At 41.3% G+C, this 25,758-nt stretch overlaps 1 protein-coding gene across 4 annotated transcripts in view; it reads left to right on the top strand.

Moving 5' to 3' along the window:
• SCUBE1 (signal peptide, CUB domain and EGF like domain containing 1) overlaps nt 1-25,758 on the top strand; it is a 295,960-nt gene that overhangs the window by 33,772 nt on the left and 236,430 nt on the right. For all 4 annotated transcript variants that reach the window (XM_067559336.1, XM_067559335.1, XM_067559338.1 and 1 more), the window contains exon 3: nt 5,352-5,480. In XM_067559336.1, coding sequence (XP_067415437.1) covers nt 5,352-5,480 — 129 coding nt within the window. The remainder of the gene's footprint in view (nt 1-5,351; nt 5,481-25,758) is intronic.

The raw sequence follows: 25,758 nt of genomic DNA, 5'->3' as shown, positions 1-25,758 counted from the left end.
CAAATGGGGAGAGGGGTGTTTGAGTCACAGTCCGGATTGATGTAAAGAAGTGGTTGAAATGGACTGGCTGTATGAATGGAACACTTTTCCACCTCCCCACCCAGTTCACTTTTTCCAGGTGGCTCGTTACATGGAGTGGTTACAGAGCAGTGTACTTACAGGGATGGCAATGTAAGGTGCTCATTTTTAACAAGAAATGACCTAGCAAAAATGTGCGCCTTTCCAGAAAAAATTCACTTTTCAAGGAGTTTTTTGCTGTTTGCATTTCCCAGTTGCCATTTTGAATTGGGGGAGAAGTAGGTGAGGGGACACCAAGGCAGTGGCATACAATCCACCATTAATGGTTACATACTGCTAGCCAGCACTTGTAATAACTTTTGCATTGGTTCATAGAACAGAAATCCCTCCGATTCCTATATTAGAAACATTAAAATGGAGCCAGAAACCTATCAGGCTCTGGGGTGGCTTCTGCAGCAGGCTCTATCTCGGGGAGGAGGGGCATATAAAAAAACTCCGCCACATAAGGCCCAGGATGTCCTGCAGCTGCTTCTGTGGCAAAGCCTCCTCTGGACCGGTTTCAATAACAGTCACTTCAGTGGCCTCTCTCAGTGCCTGTTGCTGACTCCCATCAGTTCCCAGGCTGGATTCTGGGGCAAGCAGGTCGCCATCCCAGCTGATCAAATCATTGTGCACTTCTGTTTGCTCCATGCTTGGGGCATTACCCAGCACTCTGTCAAACACCTCATAAAACGGGCAAAATATCAGCGAGTTGCCCAAGGTGCAGTTCTGGTCCCTGGTTTTCCAGTATTTGGTCTTGAGCCACTTAATCAACTCCCTCAATTGATTACCAGTCCAGTAAATTTCCAATTCTTTAAGACTCTTTACTTTTTGTTGGTATGCATGGTCATTCCTGGCACTCTGACTAAAATCTACTGTTTGCTGGCTTCACACCAGAGATTAAATGAAATCTGGCCATGCTCCTGTGACCATGAAGGAGTGTGCTTTGTGTGACCATGAAGGAGTGTGCTTTGCAAAGGACTTCTTCTGGTCGCTGTCCATTGCAAACACACAAGGTACTCCAAATGTGTGTTTGCAACTGAGAAGTCAGAATACAATGGAAGGATTAAATGCTGATTCAGTGAGATGCTGCACTACAACAAGGGACGTTGTTTCCATTTCCCTGGAGTCACCTGGCAATTCTTGGGATAATGAGGACAAAAGAAGTTGGCCCAGGTGGTTGTGGGATACTTTGGGCAAACTCCCAGGACCTGAGTGTAGGGGCACTCCATCTACACTGCAAAACAATAGGGCTTAAACCCTGGGTCCCAGCTTGACTCTAGATCAACCTTACAGCCTCACAGGGTCCTAGGACTCTGGGTCCAAGCCTTAGTCTGAGAGATTTGTGTGTAGATGGAAAGGGAGTTTGGGTTCAAGCCTGAGTTTGAGCCTGGGCTTATGTTGCAGTATAGACACCCTTATGTACTTTTGAAAATGTTACCCTACGCTCCTGTGGATGGCGCCATATTTAATATCATGTCAAGTTAAACCTGGTAACAGAGCAAATCCAACTGATGCTGTGTTTTTAAAACTGCTGTTTGTCTGTTAGGGCTCTCAAGAATTGAGTCTCTGTGTGGCTGAACTGGTGTTAGCAACAATGGGAAACTTTGTAAATATTTCCCTAGGGTAGTCAAAGCTACAGATTCCACCTCTGAATTGAATTATGGTCAACCTTGCTAATACAACATTTTAAGAATAGCTTCCATTTCATCAGAGGTTAGTAATTCATATTTACCCATTTTGATAAATTAACACAATGTATACTGTGATGTACAGAATTCTGGAACTTTCCTAAAGACCTAGGATACACTTCAAGGTTTTGAACTGAAGCATGTGGCTATCAAAATTCATTTTAGTAGTGGTATTTCAGCATTAAGGGAAAATGGACTCTTGTACTTTTAGGATAAAGTCACAGGTCCTAAGATGTCGTATAAGGTATGTCTACACTGCAGTTAAACACCCGCAGGTGGCCTGTGTCAGCTGACTCAGGCAGCAGGGCTGTAAAATTGTGTAGACATTTGGGCTTGGGCTGGACCCTGGGCTCTGGGACCCTCCACATTTGCGGAGTCCCAAAGTTCAGGCTCCCGCCCGAGCCTGAATGTCTACATCAAAATTTTACAGCCCGTCGCCCAAGTCAGCTGACATGTGCCAGCTGTAGGCGTTTAATTGTAGCGTAGGCATACCCAGAGTTTGCTCAATGACTTCAGAGATCTTTTTAGTCTGGTTTCTTAATCTGGTTTGAGTAAATATTGATTTCAGTTCACTACTGTTTTGACAAAACCAAAATCGATAGACTCCAAACATGAATGTCGTAAAGAATAGTTTCTCCTATATTACAGTTTTATGTTCTTATAGCAAGTGCAAGCTAGCATTGTGGACACATCTTCCCTGAATCCTTATTTAAGTTAATGATAAAAGCAAATTCCAGCAACAGGGAGGGGGTGTTTGGATCAGCTCCAGAGTGTGACCAGTGTAAAAAGCACAGTGGCAAAGCCATATAGCTAGCTAGCTATATATATATCTTCATGATGAAGTTCAGTGCAATGACAATGTAGTCCTTAGTGCCTTCACTGAAATTCAGAAAATTTCCCATCATTTTGGGTTTTTTTTACTGTTTTTGTTTCAATTTTTGTGTGCCTCTATACTCCATGGCTCTAGCCAGGACTGGAACTGGAAATACAAAAAGAAAAGCTGTTTTTCTCCTGGTATTTCCAGTCTGTCCAAAATAAGGAAGCAGTGAAAATCAAGCAAGTCTATTCAATTGAGATTTCCATCCTGACTTCTTCAATCAAAGTGGTTCTCAGACAGGTTTTGGATAATGGGATATTGGAGCACAGTAGCTTTGTCCTTGCTTGATGTGGTATCTTGTGGGGTCAATGGCTGGAGAGTAATAGCTACAATATGAAAATGTTGGGCTAGCTTCTGATCTCAGTTATGCTGGTGTATAATTCCACTCAAATCAACGGTGTTACTTCAAAATAAACACTAATGTAACGAGGATTAGACTAGAGGAGCCCAAATATTTATATAATTTTTTATTCAACCATTTTTTATTTAGTTATCACCTATGCAATCTCATTGGTCAATAGCAGTATAGCAATATATATTTATCACTAAATCTACAATACAGGCCCTTGACAGCATGATGTCCTTGCACTGAAGCAGAGCTACTGATTTTGCTCTCTAACCTGGCTACTATTTTACTTGTAACACAAAACCTATCCATACCTCTATCAGAGGGACATACCTGAATTAAAAAATGTGCTGCACAAATCTTTTTGTTAAGAAATCCAAATCCATGCAGAACTTGCCTGGTTTAGTATTTCATTCCAAGTGCAAATTTTGTCGAAAAGTTTGCCTGCATTCCCAAGCTTCTTGAGATAAGTTGGATCCATTTTTTGTGCAACCTCTCCCTCAGGTGCAAGGGAGGGATTTTTTTTTGTCTTAACCTAAAACCAAGCAAAATGCTTATTCATAGAACCATAGTTTCTAAGGCCAGAAGATCTGTTATGATCATTTAGTCTGACCTCCTGTATAAAAGAGGCTACGTAGTTCACCCAGTTCATTCCTGCATCTAGCTCAACCACTTATGGATGGATTAAAGTATATCTCTGTTTCACTTGTTTTGCTTTGTGTATTCAGCTTCATCTGGAAAGAGTTACAAAGATATCTAAGACTGACAAGCTAAGGGCGGCTGAAGTTCCAGAATCAAGAGTCGATTACTCTACAGTTATCACAGAAAAAAGCCAAATATTGGCCTTATAGGTGGAATAAGACTTGACCAAAGAGAAGTAAATAAAGCTACACACAGGGAGCAATTTGAATTCTATAGCAGATAAAATCAAAAGCAAGCATACAGGTTAATATAGCTGACCATGCTTCTAGTTTGAGTTCCTGGTGTATTCCATTCACTAAAGAATCCTTGCTCTGCCTAGTCACATTTAGTACCCCACTTGGGAATTGCAGTTGCTTAGGACTTGTGTTTATGAATTAGCTTCCTGGGCACTGTTTATTCCAAGTGCATCAACCAAGTATTTGGGGACAAGAGGACGGAGTGTTACAATGATGATGACTCTCATTGTTGACCTGTTGGCATTTCTCAAAGCACAGTCAGAGACCAAAATGAGCTCGATCTCTGTACTTTGCTGCCTTTGTGCAATTTTTCAGAAAATAATTTAAATTCACCAGTCTTTCTCCCTTGGTGTTTTACCTACAGTTCTGGAGATATAAATTTCAATCACCCAGCATGGTGAATTCCATTAAATCACCGTGAGTTCCTGGAAAAGATACTCCCTACCTGCAGAATGGGTAGAATTTATGGCTCTCGGTACTGATTTTATATAGTTCTTATTGTACATGGAAATGGAATAGACCTCTAATCTCTTGGTAGAACTGAATAATGTAACTTGAACTCCTTGAGAGAAGAAGGAAAAAAAGATCTGTTCTTTCTGTTAATTTTCCTAGTTTAGCTGTCTGTAATACAAATAAATAACACCTAGAATCTCCAAACAAAGTAAGGCCCTATGGACCTAAGCAGTGTACAGTAACAGACAGATCCTGCCCAAATAGCTTAGACTCAAAATATACAAGACAGACAAAGGATGGGGGAAAAGAAGTACTTTTATACCCAATTTAGAGAAGGGGAACTGAGGCACAGAGATTGTGACTTACCCAAGATCAGGCAGGAAGTCTGTGGCAGAACCAGGAATGGAACCCGCATCCCAGTACAGTGTTTTAACCCAAGGACCATGCCTCATTCTCACGATAAGGTGGAAATAACAGAGCATTTCAAAATGATGGTTTCAGTTCACGTGGCATCTCAATCCCAATTTTGGTAGACCGCATACATAGTATTGAATCAGTGTCATAGAATAGTACAGTGAAGTAGTATAATATTTATGGATGATTCATAGTGTCCTTGCTAGGCAAATTCCAGCTTGCCCACCTATGTTCATCCCCCAGCTGTTTCAATTTCTGAGGAAAATGTAGTTATTCCTCAAACCCCTCCTAAAAACGTTTGCTCATGAAACAGAATGGCTGCTACATTGCACCCACATGGTGGTGAAATTCAGTCTTAGATGATCCCTTACATATACATTCCATAATGCACTATGGGATCTCTGTTGGATAAAAGATGTAATGTAAATATATGGTATAATTATTCATATATGTATATTCAATGTAACATATTTATCAGAGGGAATATTTCTGTACACTGATACCTAGAAACCATGAAGAACAGAATTCTTGGTAAAAGCTTTTAATGAAAATTGCTTTTTCCCCCTGTGTTTTAGACATAGACGAGTGTGAAAATGACTTCTACAATGGGGGTTGTGTCCATGAGTGCATCAACATTCCAGGCAACTACAGGTGTACGTGCTATGATGGGTTCATGTTGGCCCATGACGGTCACAACTGTCTTGGTAAGTAATTAATGTGGCGAAGATGAGCGCATTTTACCTGTTAAGATGTGGTTAGCAAGCCATATTTTCTCTCTGAGTTCTGTTATCAGGCATATATTATCAGTTAATGCCTGATCCAAACCCCATTGAAATAGATTGGAATCTTTCCATTGAGTCTAATGGGCTTTGGATCAGACCCTTAATATGTTCATTGAGCCTGTGAATGACAAGCTTTGCTACTCCTAGCCCTCAATCCATTCAAATCCAGTTTTTCCATGTCTAATATGTATTCCAAAAGCTACTGCCACACACTTAATGCTGAAAGTTATTTTTTTCTTCAGAAAAGTTACCTGTCCTCATTTCCCTCCCTTTTTTCAGAGAACTCTATTTCCTCCAACTCCTAGCATTCCAGCAGTAGGCAATTAATTGGCCTATGTTTTAAAGGCTGGCTCGTTGTTTTCAGTGCAGTAGCAGGGTATCAGTATGTGGTGTATGTTAACAGGAACACATGACTAGCCTTTCATGTGATTAAAAAAAAATGAAACTCCTAGGGCACTAGAAGGGTTAACAGTAGTTAAGCTGTACTACTACTGGTGGACACTTGGCCAGTTCTTGACTGTCCAAGCTACAAGTTTGCTGAGTGTATAGGTATAGGATTCCTGGGGAGTAGAACAGTGCAATGGTCCAGTTATAACTGTGTTACCAGTGTTTAAATTGGAGATGGACGCAAGCTGCCAGATGTGCATGCAGGTTCACATCTGGATTTCAAACACCACAAGGTTAAGGGGTATTCGGATCCAAGAGTTTGGTTCACACCCATTTCTGATTTTCAAATAGGTTCGGGAATGAAAATGTGTATTCCCACAGGCTGTATATTAAAGAAGTGTACATTTTCCATTTAATGGCATATGGTTATGACTGCTACTGCAAGTCCCGCATCCCTACCTTCGTGATAGGTCTTTGTGCTGAATCCTAGTGTCCATGTTCCCTGCCTTCCATTCAGTTGTGCACATGCAGGTACAATCTGTAACAGACTGAGTTGCTCAAAAATCCCAGGCACACATTCCAGTGACCAGTGTTTGACACAGACCAAACATCATTGTGGGGTAGTATGTGTAAACTGTATGTAGGTAGTAGGTGCTGACTGGCACAGCTGACATTTTAGCCTGCTTAAGGCTGAAAACCGCTGTTATATAGTGAAAATTGGGAATCAGGTAATGAATAACAAATAATATTGTCCAATAATGTCTGTCGACACTCAACAAGGCTGTGGAACAATTAGAATTTCTCGGCAGGTTTTGCTTAATCTTGTATTACCACATTGTTCATTTTCACACTGGAGTGATATTTGTTCAGATGGCTTGTACATCTGGCCTATTAACGGCTTTTTGACTTGAGCTTCCAAATTGTGTCTGTCATAAAAACAAAAGAAATGTAAAAGGTTCTGAACAGACTAATGTGTAAATATAGTGCTAGACTTTCCCTCCATTCCCTCACAGTATTCTGAAAGTCTGTCAGTAAATCTAGGTTAAAGCTTTCTGGGCCAGATTGTACCTTCCTGGATTTATAGGTTTCAACTAGAGATGGTCAAATTATTAATTATAGGAGAACACGGGTGTTTCTTTTATAGTGAACAGCAATTTATTTTTAAAAAACCTATTCATACTAATGTTCATGAATATCTAATAAAACAGGGCACAGATATGTTCAAATAGCAAAACCAGTTGATATTCAAATGAATGTGCATGGATGTGTGCATGTGGTTTTTGTGTTTTTGTTTGTTTGTTTGGTGTGGGTTTTTTTTTTTTTTTTTAATATTCAACCAGTTTTATTTTCAGCTCAATTTCTGAGTGATCTTCTCGATAGTGGAAGCTGAGCATGGTGTGCTAACAAACTGAAGACAATGAACTGGGGCATGAACTGATAAACACACATTCATTAAATCTGTGGGGCTTTCCTGCAGGTCTCCAGCAATCCATACAGTTATTGTTATCTTGTCCTGTGATTGACTCCTTTGCCTGAGCCAAAACTCCCTTCTGGAGGGTCTTCAGAGCACAGAACAGAACTCTTCTGACTCTGTGCAGATGCTCAAATTTCTGGTGGTTTTCTCCATTGATTTTTGGTCAGCCACATGTTTTGGAGGGCATGACCCACAATAATATAGAACACGGTGCTGAAATTCCTGGAGTTTGCTAGAGTAACTTCACACCTCCTGTAAGAGGGCCTGGTCCACCCCCAATGTATTCTTCAAGTATTGACCTAAGATTTACAAAAAGACTCCTGCACATTTGTCGTGTTCTGTGGCTGTCCCCCTGGATCATGCTCTACACTGTGAAATGTCATTCCCATCCCAATTAAAAGCCTCTGCAAAGGTGACTGCACAGAGGGGATTCAGTGAGCTGAGGAAGAGAGGGAATGATACTATGTGGGCTTCCCTTTCTCCCAGGAAAGATTTTTAGGACATTGGATTAAGATTAAGCCTTCATTCTTTTGGGGCCATGTAGTTAGGGGAGGATATGTTCCTCGGAATGCATATTGAAAAGCTGGGTGCGTGGATGATTTTTGGCATGTAGCAATAAAATAACTGATCTTATACTCACACAATGAAAAGGAATTAGGGGAACATTCTCCCCTTTCCACCTTTTTAAATTTTAAATGAATTTATAGATGGTGAAATGTGCCCAGTAGTGAGCCCTCAAGAGAGAAGTCTTCAGTGCAGGCAATGACCCTTGCCATGGCCTACCATCATACTTTAACCTAGCCATGGATGACACTTTTTAGGAAGTGCCTGTGTCCCTTAGAAACTGGATATCAGTCATCAAAAGGGGAACATTCTTGTCTTTTTATATACAGGGTAGGTGTATGCATAACTTCATGTATGCTGAGATGAGTGTCTTTAACTAGTAAGTGACATTTTTGGCTGTCTTAATATTAGTAGCTGAATTTATAAGCACTTAAATTACTGATAAACTAAGGTACAACAAACTGTGCATTTGCCCAGTGAAGCTAAGGTTTTCATCACTCTTTGGAAATTTTGGCTAGGGCAAACTTTGGCTATTTTCTGCCAAAGAAAAGAGATTTTTCCTTTCTTTTCTAATTGAGAAATTCAACCCTGGAGCAAATCAGAGTTACTCTGTGTCCCTTTTCCTCCACATAGACATCCCTCCTTTCAAAAACCACCTCTTGTTTAACAGGGAAAACCAGTAATGTTTCATTAAAATGATTTTAAAAAATTCTCACCAATTAACAAACTATTTTGCTGATATTTTTTCAGTTCTATGTACAGATGATACTTTCAGCAAATCTCAAAGCCAAAGGATAGCCAATTTGGGACTGTATCATGTCTTTTATACATAAATCCATGTCCTTTCTGAAAAAGCCATATAATACTTAATCAGGATGAAATAAATAAGGCTTTATAGAAATTAAATGGGATTTTAAATCCTAAAGAGTTCAACATGCAATGATTTCAGTTCTCTAGAATTAGTAAACCATCTTATAGAATTTAATAGTTATATTGCTACTATAAGATTCCATAGGTTGGTTTAACATGACCTCTTCTTTCTGTATTTAATTCAATAAGAGCCTTCCATAAGGCTCATTGACATCACTGGAAGTTGTATGCTTGGATACAAGGCAGAGGTCACCCTATTGTAGTTCATTTGCCTCTACAATGTTCAATGAGAGATTTATCTACAGTGATACTCCACTGACCAGAGGATATAATCCAGTCACAGTTGAGAAGAAAGCTACATCAGGACCTCCACATCTCTTGCTTCAAACAGGGCCCTGCAAAATTTTGAACCATCCCTATTTGTCAAGGTTCACATTCCTTTCTAAGACTCCACTGCATGCCTTTGCAGTAATGTCAAGGTAGAAAAATTATTACAATATTCTTCATATTCAGCCAAAGATGGAGTTTTCTTAATTAATTAGACAAGATGAGGTTGATGGGTTAAGTGTTTTCTCCTGTGTTTGTATTTAAACATTTTCTTTCTAATGAAGAGAATTTTTTTTTTTTTTTTTGGGTTGCGATTTCTTGGCTACAAATTTTTACTGGAAAATATCCAAATCCATCTTCTGGGGAGCTCAACTCACTCTCTATTTGACACTTTTATTGAGGAATTTCTCAAATATAACACAAAATTATACCATGGGGAATTCAAACTATGATGAGATCCTTGTCTGGCTAAAAATAACTGCTTTTAGTATTGCAATCACTTGAAATAGCAGTAGTTCTTTTTGAAAATTATTATTCTAAATTCTGTTCAGTGGATACAGATTAATATTTAGGATCTTGCAATAAGCTTTTTTTATTCTTAATTTGAAACCAATAATGCTTCCATATATGGAGTACTACTCTTTTTTCTTAAAAGCTCACTTATCCAGATGTTATTTTCAGTTTTATTTTCCCCCCATTGACATATTGATAAATTAATTTTTCTTCATGTTCTTCATAGTTTTAGCCATACTGTCACATTCAATTGCTCTATTTCCTCTAGGCGATGTCATGGAATAATTGATCATCCTTTCAACTGATGCCCAATAGCCACAGTAGATATAGATCATCCATGGTAGATATAAACTTTAAGATTAAATGCTGTTCTCTGATATGCAAAATGCTTCAGTAAAATCCATAGGAGATCTCAGCATGAGCTTCTATGTGTAGGATTAATTCCTTAAAAACTACTTATTCAAATTATGATTTCAGGCCCCAGTTCAGGAAAGCAACTGGTGTGTTCTTAATCCCATTATCTTCAGTGGGAGTTAGCCACCTTTGTTTACAATTAAGAACCAGATTATGTTTCCCTGAAGAGGGATAGATTTAAGTGTGAGCTTAAATGCTTTGCTAAATTGGGTCTTTAGAATCATATTCTGAAAGATGATAGACCTGTACAAATTTAGCACTTACTTTATTGTTCTATTTTGATGGTTCATGGATTTAGAAGCGTTGCTTGTTACTTTAGGGAACTGTGTTGCCTAATGAATCACTCTGCTGGTGGCTCTGTAGACAAACCAGTTATATACCATCAGAAGCAACAGACTGGTGCCTGGACGTCCCCATCTTTGCATAAACTCTGTAGATTGACATGGTTTCAATGATTTAAGTATTGTGGGCAGTGGCTAAAGCACTGGTGGTAAGGCTTCTTCCATTTCAGACTGAGATGCAAAATGGGTGTAGGGAGGTTTGTTTTCCTATGCTGCTGCTATTGTGGAGAATTCAGAATTTTTTGTCATTCTCTACCACAATATGGGTGAGTTCTGAGTAGCAGCCAGGATGATGAATTGAAAACGCCTTGACTCTAGCAGGTGTGAGAGAGAGTTTTTTTGCTTTTCAGTATACTCCTGGTTCTGCCACTGTCTTGCTCTGTGGTTTCCAATCTATACAGTTGGGTTAATAATAAATATCCACCTACCTCACTGAAGTGTGTGAATGGCATGAAGAAAGTGTGGTTTTCTCCTAGTAGCGGTCTTCTGGGACGATGTCCATGCCGATTTTATATCTCTGAGCAGTCTTTCATGCCACTGACCATGAGTTTTGTTGACTCACTTGCAGTGCCCTGCTGGGGGTGGATGAGGTGGTGCTGTTGTGGTCCAGATCTTTCCTCTGAGAAATTCCAGGTAGTGGTGATGAGCAATTTCTCTATCTCTTCAGGGACTCTCATATGTGGGGTACTGCTTCCTGAGTCTGATCATGTCTCCTGCGCCACATGAATTTAAGGCTGCTGGGAGAGACTTTGAGATGTACCAGGCTGAAACATTGCCACCATTGTGTGGATGATACTCATCTCTATATCTTCTCTTCACTGACCATGGATTCTGCTTTTTTTCTGTGGAGTCAAAGATGACTTCTAGGTTTGGGCTCAATGACAAAGATGGCACTGGTATCAGTGGCAACAGAGAATACAGTGAGCTAAGACAATTTTAGAGAAAAGTTTAGGAGTTCAGTTTTGGTCATGTTAAACTGACAGCAAGGTACGCAGGAGATCTCAGGCTGAGATGTAGAACTGGATGGAAGAAGAATCATCAGTGAAAAGGCAGATTTGACAATCACCAGCATAAAGATGAAAGTTGAAATTGTGTGAATGGATGTGTGTACCTAAAGAGAGGAAGTAAAGTGAGAAGAGGAGGGGGTCAAAGATGGAGCACACAGGGATCACCAGGTAGAGTGGAGAAGGAGGGCCTTCCTATTCAGTTGCTGTATGAATGATCAGAGAGAGGAGAAGAACCAGGAGGAGGACAGTTATAACAGCCAAGCAGAAAGATTTGATGAACATTGTTAAAAATATAGTTCAAGGAAGATAAGAATGGGGTATAGATGTGAGATTCAGCCAGGAAAGGTGACTAGTAACCTTGGTGAGAGCAATTCTCACAGCTATATACAGCTAACCGTTCCCAAGCTATTCAACAGTTCAGAATAGAAAGTAGAGGAGAATGCCATGTCTATTTGAAACTGGAAGCTCAGAGAGCCTTGTTTTGCAAGATTTCTTGACCAGAGTAGCTCACAAATAAGCTGATTTTTCTCTGTACCAAGTCTTCTGTTTCCCAATCACTAATCTGAATATGAAAAAATAAGGAAAGAAAACAAAATGTACAGGTGATACATGGAGAGAGAAAAAATTGTTTTATTGATTGTTGCATTTAAAAACCTGGAAATTAAATTGTTGTTCTTCTCCTGGAAGAACAGAGTTATGAACACATCATTACCAGTCTTTTTTTTTTCCAAAAAAAAATTGACATTATTGTCTTTGATTTATACTAACTAAAATGAATCCGTTATTGGGGGAAATATCATGAGTCAAATTTATTCCCAGAATTGCATCAGGGATTAATTTTGCCCTTTGCATAGCTCAATAAAAGTGCTATTCACAGCTCTCTGGACTTCCCCCACCCACTCTCCCACCCTGCTATCATCCATAACATTCCCTTTTTATCAGGAGCTAGTGTTGCTTTATTACAAAAACATTTCCTGTTTTCCAGATTGCATCCATTTTAACATGTTAAGATTAGTTTATATTTCATAGAGTAGTTCTCTATTACATCTCTAGGCAATAAGCCTTCTTAGTAGGTGTCATGCTGTTGTTAGCAACCTCAAAACAAGACACAAAGGAGTATAGACAATAGTTTTTATTTTAATCTTTGTATACACTTACTTTAGTTATAGTCTTCTGTATGTTGTTCCTCGATGTAGTTTCTAAGCACCTCACAGACACTTAATGGATTTATACTCATGACATCCCTGGGAGGGAAGGAAGTACTATTTTCCACATTTTAATAGATTGGAAACTGAGGTACACAAGGATTAAATGACCTCCTGATCTTCACACAGGATACGTCTTTGAGGATTTGGGTTTTCGTGTTTATCAGATATCTTTAGAGTATGAACTTGATGACCCCGTTATCATTAAAAATAGTACTCCCAAAGCATCTTTCATTTGAGTGTTTTGTAAACTTTAATTAAATCTTGTAACAACCTTTGGAGGTGAATAAAGGATTAGTGGTGTTATAGGGATTACTTTCACCCACATTGCACTGCAGACATCTTTAACAATACACAGCCATACTGCACAACAGTGTGGGACTGGAAGTGAATTTACATTACAGAATGTTATTACCTGGTTGGAATCAGGCCAGCATGTTGGGGCTAACATCCCAGCTCTTATGAAATGGGCCATAAGATCCTAATGAGTGCAAGAAGTCGTGCGTGCATGAATATATGTGCGTGTGCCTATAAACATATTTGGGAGCAAGTCATAAAACCAAGAACCTGACTTCTTGTGTTCATTTAGGAGCTAATGGCCCATTTCATAAAAGTTGGAATGTTAGCCCCAATGTGTGGGCCTGACTCCAACTCAAATGATAATATTCTGCAATTTCAATAGGATAATACATATAAAACTGTAAAATGGCAGTTCAACTGTTTTAACATTTAGCACTTCAGTGCCCTTCCTTTGCTGTCAAGGACATTTTGATTTTTTTTAAACTGTTTGTTTATTTTAACAAGTTTACAAATTCTTGCCATGTAAATAATCAGAACCAAAACAATCACTGCAAGAGTTAACTGTTGTTTAAAGAGACGTTCTACCAGAATATAGTCCTCAGCTCTTTCTGTTTAACAGGGAGTTACCGTATTACAGAGTGAGCATCATTAAAACACCTATGTAACTTCTAGTGATTTTATTAAATTGAATGAAATCTCTATATACACATATTTAACAGATCAGGCATGTCTATCAGATGTTAATATATAATTTGATTTCTTTAAATTCAGTTAGAAACCAAAACCTACCTGATGTCTGTCCCTCAATTTTGTATGTATGTGTAAACTGGGGGTAAGGTTGTAATAATCTGCCTCTGAACATAAAGCAAGAAGGAGTTGCAAATGTATAAGAAATCATTTCATATACTCCCAGATGCAAAATGTCGACAAGTTGTAACACTAATTGATTTAAGCTTGCATAATCACTGGCATGATTAAAGAGAGCAGTGCCTTACTTTTGATTCAACTTTATTTTTTCTTCTCTCCTTGGACAGCTGCGTGCAATATGTTGCTGACATGAACTCCAGATGAATGCTTCTATTACTGATGTTTATTTTTCTTTATATTACCCAACAGTTCAAATAGATTTTTTTCCTATTAAAACACTGAACATTTTAAATGTAAAACTAAACAACTTTTGGAGAGCTTCGTAAGTTTCATAAACACAAATATTTTAAAGAGAAACTGAATGATTGGCCATTCGTTTGGTCCTTCCCCAATAGCCCTCTCCCTCCTTTGCTAAATCCAGGTGATGGGTAGGTGATCAGACTATTCGGTACAGTCATCCTCTAATACACTAGAGATGTATTGAATGATATTATCAATCATAAATTATCTTAGTTTTTCATAGTTGCAAATCTAACTGAAACCTCTTGGCAATCAAAGGAGGGATATATAAACCAAATGGCTTTATTGTCATAATTCTTCTTTTTTATTAAAACACATGCAAAACCACACATTTTTATCGACTAAAGCTATTGGTCCAAACCCTGACGCCTCTTTTACAGTGAGCATTTTGCATGAGTAAGGGTTTCAGGGCTTAGCAGTTGTTTTGAGGTCTACAAGGAGGCTAGACTTTCCATATGAATTGCAATGGGTGCAGCACCAAAAATCCACACTACAGATTGAAGTAAGGTGCATGGGTAACTGATCTGCATACACAAATGGAAAGTTTCCATGGGTTGAAGCAGGTGAATGCATGTTTATTTTACAGGCACCTTTTAAGCCTTTTTTCCAAACCCTCTCACTGTATGATTGAAACTGCTACTTCTAATGTTTGACTTCTAATGTCTGGAAAATATTTCCAACTTCCTACTTGCTCAGAAAATTAATTTCACTTTTAACAGTGTTACATCATTTTAAAATGGTCACTGGTCCTCTTTGATACCGATCTGTGCCTCAAATTAATTATTACAATGACAAAACACACCTAAGGCACCCATCCTTGTAGTATTCAGATGCCAAAATTAAGTACCTGCATTTAATATTAAACAATAGTAATCTGCATGTACAAACATCCTCCATGCATGGGTCTCCATGTGCTGTACAAATACTAAGGAAATTAAGCCTCAAAGCTCCCCTTCAATGTAGGGATATAATTATAGGATTAATTCTGATGTTGCTCCCCCTCTTGACCCTCTCCCATCCTCATGGCTAGTTTTATGTTTTAGGGTTTTCTCCCTCATCCACTTCTTACTACTGGCCACATGGTAAGCATGGAAAGTTCCAGGAGTCCCTTCATTCAAATCACAAACATCAGGTCTTTGACTTATCTAGAAAAGTTTATTTTGTGTTGTCCAGCAAGGGCTGCAAAGTGCTGCTTAAAGTGATGGAGTATAGATTTGCCCACACACATGTCTGATGCTTCTCATCCCCTCTCAGGTGAGCCTTCCACTGCCAGCAGCTTGACCCCCTAACCCATAAGTCCCTACATCAACCCCTCTCCAAATTAGAGTGAGTGGCATTGCAACCTGGCACACAGAGAGACAGTGCCACTTAGGTTTGGCCCAGAAAAAAAGTGATCCAAGCCACAGCCCAGGTGGCTCTGAGGCTTGTGAATTCCAGGCACACTTTATCTGTTGATAGTTTGTGCACCTATTAATAGAAGTACTAGTTTGCAAAAAAAGTCTAAGTGCAGCATCTTGAGTACCTCAGACTTTCTTAGCATGACTCTAGTCCTGTGGTTTTCAACCCATGGGCCACTGGAGGCCCAATCAGCACACAGCTGTGGCCCATGTGACATCCTCAGGACCACTAAGGTAGTATATATTATGATGGGGTGGCCTCCGTGCTCCCCTGGGCCGAGCGCTTTTTCACTGTGGTAGGCCACAAAATGGCCGCCCGGGACTCCCACCAGTCTCAAGATGGCGGCCGTCTCCCTTCGGACCAGTCTTCCCGCAGGTCTTCGCAGGCCGAGTAGTGCCCTTGGGACCTTGGGTTCTAGGGTTTGGGGGTAGGGGGTGTCCGAGCCCGCCCTCTCCTTCGGACACCAGCCCAGAGGCCCTGGCTGACAGCAGTGGCTGGCTGCTGCTCTAAGGAAATGCGCAAGTCTTTTCTCTGGGCTGCTTCCCTACCCTGGACCCCGTTGGGGCTAAGTGGCCACTCCACCGGGGAAGCCCCCCTGCTTTCCTCTGGCTTCTGCCACTCACTGTTCTCCAAAGCTCCTTCTCCTTCTAACTCCAAGAGCACACTGCCTGGCTGGCAGAGAGCTCATATCTGCTCCCAGGCAGTGCTTAATGGGTCTCAGCTGGCTCTGGCCTCAGCTGACCCTAATTGGTCCCAGCTGGCTCTGGCCTCAGCTGACCCTGATTAGCCTGGAGGGAGCCTTGGGCAGTTGCTAGGGGAACAGGGCCTTGATCATTCTTGGGCTAACGTAGCGCCCTTCTACCACCCTCCGGTAGCCCCTGTCACAATATATTGTGTGGATGTGGCCCACATAACATGTAAGACCTTCCCATAAATCCAAGGAAATTGTTCATAGACCATAGACCATCCATGACAATCTCTCTCTTAAACTGAGGCTAAATTGGCAGGTGGGTGGGAAGTATTATCACCATTTTTGTATACCATATGGTAAACTGAGGCACAGAAAAGTTAGTGAGCTCTAATTTTTGGATCCCTGAGTCTTTAGGTACCCAATTTCAGTCACCTGAGCCTGAATTTTCAGAGCTGCAATCCCATGGACATCAACTGGAGCTGTAAGTGCTCAGCACCTTTAAAAATTTGGGCCTGAGGTATAGCAAGCTTGGAAGCCCAAGGTAGAGGGTACTTTTGAAAAAGTATCCCTACATTATTGTCCAGTGTTTCACACAGAAAGTTTAATGTAGAGCCAGGAATTCTGATTTTAAAGGGACTGATCCAGAGCCATTGAAATTAGTGGGAAAACTATCATTAATCTAAAGCTCATGGAAGATAGGTTCTGGGTCCTGAGCTTTTGCCATAAGACATTCCTTCTGCCAATTCCCATGGGCCTTTACATAAAAGCTTTCCTTCTCAGCACCTCTTAAATATTTGGATACTCAAAATTAACCTCCTGTGTATACGTGACAGATCTTTCTTTACATATTAACTTGCTATGTGCTTGCTCTTTTCACACACCATGACCCTAAAAGGTACCAAAATGAAAGCAAGTTTGGATCAACTCAATTGTAAATGTTCTGAGCTTTGAGAAAATAATAAAAATTGTGGAATAGATCTGGGTCACCGTCAACTAGGAAGGCAGATTCTCAGCCTCTCATAAATAAAAAACCCATGAGTGGTGTAGCAGCAAAATTGATTTCTGCCTCTTATTTCTGCTAGTCTTCCTGTGATTTTTAAATACTCCCCTAAAGGAGGCAGTCAATCAAACTAAGATAGTGGCTCATGTAGACACTGCCACTCACAGATATGTTCTGCCATGTGTTAGCATGAGCCAGTAATCTGGAAGCCAGATTCTGCTCCTTGATATGTATTTGGCTCTCATTAAATCAGACAGAAACTTTAAGGTGGGATATGCATGTCGATCCAGTTAAGTGTAATCGGATATGTGGCCTGGCCTTTATATAAACCCAGAATGGTGTGTCTGTCAATTAACTACTTTTAGCCTGCATCACTATAGTATCTGAGCACTTGCTATTTTTGTGGGATCCAATGAAATAAGGAGGGCACAGGTGACTGGGAGGAGAGTTGTAAGGGTGGATTGGTTAAATTATTGTTCATTTTGATTTATAATAGAGTATTTGTAATTACACTGTAGTTACATAGCATTTAGAATGTACTTATGCGTTAGCTATGTTTCTTGATAACTAATTATCACTAATTCACATAACGAGACCTTTACTATATGACTGTATATTTATCTCTTTGGTTTCATATTTAATACATAAACTTTAGAATCCAACTGTAGTAATTATGTTATTCTTATGTTATCCTTATATTTAGACTGTTAGTTAACATTCTGGTTTTATTAGGAATTATCAAAAAGGGTAACTACAGTGTAATTGCAGTGCAAGTATAGTATAATTAGAGTAACAGTAATATAAAATGTAATCATATTTTTTCTAAGGGCTTGTCTAAACAAAGAGTTAGTGCATGGCAAGCTGGGGCATTTACAGTGAACTAGTGTTCCGCTCACTAACTCGAAAAGTTCTGTAGTTCAAATTGCAGTAGATCAAAGCACACTGCAGAACATTTAGTGTGTGGTTAGTAGGATTCACATGGCAGTTAGAGCACAACAGCCTAGTGCACTATAGATTTACACAACAGCTTGCTGTTCACTAACTCTGTTTTAGACCAGTGATGCCCAAACCTTTTTGGTCTGCGTCCCCCCTTACCTGGCCACACCCCCCTGGCAACCAAGGGTCAGAGCTGTGGCTGGTGGCAGGGAGTGCGGCTGGGGCTGAGAGTTGGGGGCCAAGGCAGGGGTAGGGACAGGGCACAAGTGGGGGTGGGGACAGGGCAGAGCTGGGGACAAAGCAGTTGTCAGGCACCCCTCCCCCCCGAACGTTCTTTGCCCCCTCCTCCCCCCCCAGGAATTACGCCCCACAGTTTGGGGACCACTGGTTTAGACAAGTCCTAAAATGGATGAGCACTAAAAGGAAAAGATGATGATCAGTACTCCTGTTAAACAGGTCCTAGAATCTTGATTTCTTCTATTCTTTCTACGTCTCTGTTCTTGCAGTTTGACATTCATAGTGGACTCCTGCACCCATGTAGAGTCTCATTGACTTCAGTGAGACTATGTGCAGGTATAAAGGACTGGATCATATTGCGAGAGCAGAGCCTAAGACACTTTGGGCCTGATCAAAGCCTACAGAAGTCATTTGGACTCTTTCCACTGATTTCAGTGCACTTTTGGACCAGGCCCTTTCCATGCAAAGAAATGACAATATCTCACTATGTATTACACATTGGAAACACATCAGATTACAAGATATAACATTACTCTAAAAAGGAAGAATTCTCTAGCCTTATGATACCAAAACAAACATATGGACAAAATGATGATAGCACCGTTTCAATATGGCATTCGGAAGACCGCAGGTAAAATCTAAAAATAAATAAATGCATTTCTGGACTTGGTAGTACCAAAATGATGGTTTGAAAAATTGGAAGAACTTTGGAGAAGAACAAAGATAAATTATTAAGGGGATGCAGAGACTGAAATATACAGAAAATCTTGAAAGAACTGATCATACATAACTTTAAATAAACTAGTAACTAAAATCCCATGCTGTCACGTAAGTGTATTTCATAATGCCATGTATGTAAAAAAGCCAAAAATGGGGGCTCTTGTTTCCTTGTGCTGTGCTGTAGTGAGCAACATTGCTGTTTGTTTGTACATGATCCCCAAAGTTTTTGCACAGAGCTGTCCCCTGCTGGAGGTACAACTACCTGTTTGTTACCCCCATGTAGTTGTTACTCCTACTCCTCTGATCAACTGTCACATTCCAGTTGCCACAGAATCTTGGACACCAACGTTCCATCTGGTTCGCCCAGGGCCAGTGATGACTGGACCTGGTGATATCCTAAACAAAAGGAGCTCTCAGTCATGCTTGTAGCTGTTTCCATTGCTTCACACTGACACAACAGACATTCTAGGTTTCAGAATGACACACAGAGTAACAATCCTGAAAGTTATGTGTTGATTTTATGTGAGTGGTGATTGAAGGGTGTGTGTGTTGTCATAAAGGGCTATATGTGTTTGGTGTTATTGTCTATGCTGGTTGTGTTGTTTGGGTGGTTGATTTTGTGTCTAGGGAGTTGTGCTTGCAGATTTGTGTGGGTGGCAGTTAGGTGCATAGATATGGCAATTGAGCCAAGTGTGCAGTCTCCCTTATACAACTAATGAAATCATTGCATATAAATTAGCTGTAAAGTAAGGATGGTGATTGGTTGAGTTGCCTTTGATATCACAGTGATCTAGGACTTTTGGCATGACATACATACATGCTTTACTGAATCTGTACACTGCATGGGTGTAATTTGTAAACTCAAAATGGCTGATATTGGATTGTAACAGACTGTGAATCTCACTGATTGAATCTGGTGAAATTCTGAACAAAAAGATCTCTCAACTATGCTGGTAGTTATTTTCTTCTCTTCACACTGATGCTACAGCCATAACAGCCAACAGAGTAATATTCCTGAAGTTTTATTATATAGATGAGAACTGAGGAGGCATATGATAACCCTTTACAGGTGTGGGATTAGGGGGGTGAGAACCAAAGAGACATTGTTTCATAGCTAGGGAAAAATTTTGCTGAATATCACTGAGTGAAGTATTTATAATAATGAGTATTAGACAATGAAATAATCTCTTAAGCAAAGTATTTGAAGCCCTGTTCCTTGAGTCATTTAAAACAGAATGGACAAAGCACTGAAGAATGTTAAGTGGGAAGGACAGATATTGTTTTATTATTATTTATTATTATTATTATTATTATTTATTAAGATTTCAGTCTTACAAATATGCCACACCAAAGGATGCCTTTCCTAAGATCCGGGAATCTCTGGTATACATTAAAAACATAATATTGGAGATACGTGATGTACTAAGGCTTCTACATCTGTTTTTCCTCAGTGTTAAATCAGGTTTAAAAATAAAATACCCAAATTATTTAAATATGCCTGAATTTTTTAAATGTCTGTGATTCTGCAAATATTGTGTTTAAATTGATTTTTGTAAATATTCCTGATTTACTGTCATTACAAGCCTCATTATTTACAAAAGCAAATATAAAAATTTGTACAATTTTTCCAGGTTGAAATGGTATAAATATGGACTAGAAATCTTTTCCATTAGTTAGTTATAATGTGATATAAAAGTACCTAAAACATGTTTTTCAGATAAATACTAATGACTACTAAAGAAAACTGACACTGTGTATAGCATTTCAGCTCTATATTAAAAAAAGTCTTCTAATTCACTATGATAAAATCTACGTGCTGCCATATTTAGACTCGGCTGGGGAATTCAACTGTTTTTAATGCTCGTTAGAAGCATTGAGTAACTTCATTGTTTAACTCTCTCTTTCATTTATGTTGAAGATGTATGTGAGAAACTGCTTCTGAAACTAGGCAGAGATGCATTAAAAAGTGTTAATATGACAGGTAAAATTGAGCTGCACATCCCTTTACTGATTTACAGAAAAAAGCATGCCCTAGTGCTTCAAAAACAGGTTAGGGAGTTGAAGAATCTGAATTCTCTGTGCCAGAGGCTTCCTTTGTGACTGAGGGCACAAGTAATTTAGGGCTTGAAAAGCTTTGAGACTCTCAGTTGGAAAAAGTGATGAAGTTCAAAGCACTTGATTCAGCTTGGTTTAAAATGACTGGAAAGACTCCTGTTGACTTCAATGGAATATTTTGAGTGATTGTAGGCCCAGTCTCTCATGTCTATTTATGATTGCATGTTGAAAGCATGGTAAAGCTTACTCCTGTGGTGTGAAATCACATGAACATTGGAGGCTTAGACTGAGTTTCAGTTTATGTGAGTCTGAAATCAAAACTCAAATGAATAACTCAGGTGGTGAAAGTCAACATGAATCAAAAGTAAAAAGATTCCAATGAACAGCCACTGTAATTTCTTCTTTGAGTGCTTGCTCATGTCGATTCCAAGTAGGGCCTGGTCTGCACTGGTGACAGAGGTCGACATAATGTCACTTACGTTGATCTCCGAAAGCCTGCATCTACACTGGCACGGCAGTTCCATCGACTTAAACTGCGGCAAAAAGTCGACGTAATAAAACCACCTCCGCAAGTGGCGTAGCGCCTAATTCGAATTTATTGGGTCGATTTTGCGTCAATGTAGACAGAGTGTAACGTAATTCGATGTTAATGGCCTCCAGGAGGTATCCCACAATGCCCCATTATGACCGCTCTGGACATTCGCACTCTGCTGTTACATGGTCATGCTTCCCGGAAACGGCCCCTCCCCTCATCCCCTGGGAAAATTTGAATTTGAATTTCCTGTGTGGCTAGCATGGAGAGAGCTTTGTCGCTGTACTCCTTATGGCTACTGCAAGGCCCAAAGGCGCTCCAACATGGAGTCGACCAGAGGTCTTAGATCTCATCGATCTGTGGGGCGAGGAATCCGTTATGGCTCAGCTCAGAGCCAGCAAAAGGAATCTGGAGATTTATGGGACGATATCCCAGGGCATGCTGGAGAAGGGACACAACAGGGACACACAGCAGTGCCGCGTGAAGATCAAAGAGCTGTGGCAGTCATATCAGAAAGCCAGGGAAGCTAACAGCCATTCTGGCTCCTCGTCCAAAACATGCTGCTTCTACGAGGAGCTGCATGCAATTCTTGGTGGCGACTCCACCACGGTGCTGCCGCGCAACATCGATACCTCTGCTAGATAACAGTCCATGGACAATGATGAGGACTCGGTGGACAAGGAGGAGGAGGCTGAGGAGAGCAGGATGCAGGAGAGCGGGGTGTCCATTCTCCCAGACAGTCAGGACCTATTCCTATTCCTGACCCCAGCAGCACACAGGACAGCAATAATGATCTCGGGGAAGGCACATCTGGTAAGGGTTTTTTTTTTTCTTCTTCTTAGCAGTTCTGCCCTTTTAAATGGTGGGGGAGGACCAGGAAGGGGATTTCAGGTGTTTAGTGGACTTTGCTGGGGGATTACCCCCGGAATAGATTTATGTGATAAGATATGCTCCGAGAATCATCATTTGATATCTCATGGAAACTTTCATGTAGGTAATCTGTTATCCTTCGCACAAGGTTTTGGGGGAGGGCAGCCTTGTTCCTTCCTCTCTGGTAGGATACTTTGCTGCGCCATGCTGCAATCAAGGGAGCTGGCATAATGGCGGAACACAGCATAGTGAAGTTTGTGAAGAAAGTGAGGTTCCTCATGGTCTCCCTGGCCTGCATCATTCCTTTCCTGGATCCAAAAGATTGGTATATCGCCCTCAACTTGAAAGACGCATACTTTCACGTGGCCATTGTGCTAAGACACAGGAGGTTCCTCCACTTTGTAGTCGATCAGATGCTTCTACGGTTCATGGTCCTGCTCTTCGGTCTGTCAGCGGCACCCCAAGTGTTTCATCAAATGCCTGTTGATAGTCGCAGCCTTCTTGAGGAGGCAGAGGATTCAGATGTTTCCCTACCTCAACGATTGGCTGGTCAAGAGGCGCACCAGGGCCCGGGTGGAGGCACACCTCGTGGTGATAAAGTCACCTTCGACAGACTGGGTTTTATGATCAATGAGCAGAAATCGACACTGGTTCCCACACAGAGAATAGAAATCATTGGAGCAGTGCTGGACTTGAGTCAGGCCAGGGTGTCCTTTCCCCGACCTTGGTTCCTGGCTATGAGAGACATGATACAAGGCTTGAAAAAGTATCCCCTTACCACAGCTCGGAACTGTTTAAAACTGTTGGGACATATGGCGGTGTACACTTATGTGATCCAGCACACGAGGCTACGAATGAGGCTGCTGCAGGCCTGGTTAGCCACAGCATATCTCCCAGTACACGATACGATGCCATAGACAAGGTCTCTGGACTGGTGATGCAAGCCTCAATGGGTATGTACAGGACTCCCTTTCCTGTCGCCCCAACCATCTTTATGTCTGGTCACAGATGTGTCAGACATGGGGTGGGAGGCCCACCTGGGTGATCTCAAGACACGACCTATGGACCCAGTCAGACCTGCTGCTACATATCAACGTTAGGGAGCTAAGAGCAGTACATCTGGCATGCCAAACTTTTCAGGACTACCTAATAGGCAAGGTGTTATCGTTTTGACGGACAATACAGCAGCGATGTTTTATAGAAACAATCAGGGTGGAATTTGCTCCCCTGCCAGGAAGCCCTCAGTCTGTGGGAATTCTACATCACGCGGTCAATTCACCTTGTGGCATCATACCTTCCGGGGTGCCAAAACGCATTGGCAGACAACCTCAGCAGGTCCTTCCTCATCCACGAGTGGTCGATTCAATCAGATATCTTGGCCAATATCTTCCAGAGGTGGGGCGTTCCCCAGGTGGGAACACCACAGAACTCAACAAGAAATGCAGGAAGTTCTGCTCTTTTCAGAAGCACAGCCCCGGGTCCTTTGCAGGCGCATTTCTCATCCCATGGACAGACCAGCTGTTCTGCGCCTTCCCACTGACCCCTCTTATCCACAGGGTTTTGGTGAAGATCCGGCAGGACAGGGCCACGGTAATTCTAATAGCTGGCTTGGTCCCGTCAGCACTGATTTATGACCCTGCTCGATCTTTCTGTGGAAACACCGATCACACTGCCTCTTCTCTTGGATCTGCTCACCCACGACAAGGGCATGCCGAGGCACCCCAGCCATGGGACGCTGCACCTCACAGCATAGAAACTCCATGGTTGAACCTGAAGGAACTAGTGTGTTCAGAACAAGTCAGGGAGGTTCTCCTTAGTAGTAGGAAACCCTCCACTAGGGTTACCTACTGAGCAAAGTGGAAGCAGTTTTCCATGTGGGCAGCAGCAAAGGGTATCCCGCATTTGAAAGTGTCAATTCCGATGCTATTGACTATTTGCTCCACCTGCAGCAGCAAGGCTTATTGGGGTCTTCAGTTAAGGTCCATTTGACAGCCATTTCAGCATTCCACCCTGGGGAGGTGGTCTGCTCGGTTTTTGATAACCCTATGGTTAAACAGTTCTTGAAAGGGTTGGACAGATTGTACATGCCAACACAATCGCCAGTGGCCCAATGGGACCTTAACCATGTCCTCTCAAAGCTAACGGACCCCCCGTTTGAGTTTCTTGCATCTTGTTTGCTCCTCTACTTATCCTGGAAGGTGGCCTTTCTGGTAGCCATAACATTGGCCAGAAGGGTATCTGAGCTCAGAGTGCTGACTGTGGAGCCTCCCTACGTGGTTTTCTTCAAGGATAAGGTCCAGCTTCACCCTCATCCAGTTTTTCTGCCAAAGGTGGTCTTTTATTTCCATGCTAATCAGGACATTTTCCTCCCAGTTTTCTTCCCAAAGCCACACGCTAATAGTAGGGAGAATAGGTTGTACACTCTCGATGTCAGAAGGGCTCTAGCCCTTTACATTGAAAGGACCAATCCTTTCAGGAAGGCGTCTCAGCTGTTTGTAGTGGTAGCTGATAGAATGAATGGGAAATCAGTTTTGTCTCAGTGCATCTTATCTTGGATCACTTCGTGTATCAGGGAGTGTTATGACTTGGCGAAAATGCCAGCGCCAGCAATAAGTTCCAATTCCACAAGGACCCAAGCATCTTCTGCAGCATTCCTGGAGCAGGTGCAGATACAGGACATTTGCAAGGCGGCAACATGGTCCTCGATCCACACCTTCACAACGCACTATGCTATCACTCAGCAGGCTAGGGATGATGCCGCTTTCAGAAGAGCAGTTCTGCAGTCTGCGGGAGTTTGAGTTCTGACCCCTCCTCTGGTGGTATGGTTTGGGAGCCACCTACTTGGAATCGACATGAGCAAGCACTCGAAGAAGAAAAAACGGTTACTAACCTTCTGTAACCGTTGGTCTTCAAGATATGTTGCTCGTGTCCATTCCAAAACCCTCCCACCTATCCCACTGTTGGAACTGTCTGGCGAGAAGGAACTGAGGCGGGGAGGGTCGGTGGAGCCCTATATGGAGTACCATGGAGGCGCAACTCCAGGGGGCTCCACAGCCGACCCTATGGGTACTCTGTAACTGCTCAGGTATGGCGACATAATAAAACGACCTCAACGAGAGGTATAGGGCTTATGTTGGCTCAGTTAGGGCAATGTAGTATCAATGTAGATACTGCATCCCTTACATTGGCTGT

The sequence above is a fragment of the Emydura macquarii genome, unplaced genomic scaffold, assembly GCF_026122565.2.
Source record: "Emydura macquarii macquarii isolate MOO-44397 ecotype Brisbane River unplaced genomic scaffold, CSIRO-AGI_Emac_v2 contig_2205, whole genome shotgun sequence".
NCBI classification, from domain to species: domain Eukaryota; kingdom Metazoa; phylum Chordata; order Testudines; family Chelidae; genus Emydura; species Emydura macquarii.
Note: the sequence above shows the minus strand (reverse complement) of the source record. Positions and strands in the feature narration are given on the sequence as shown.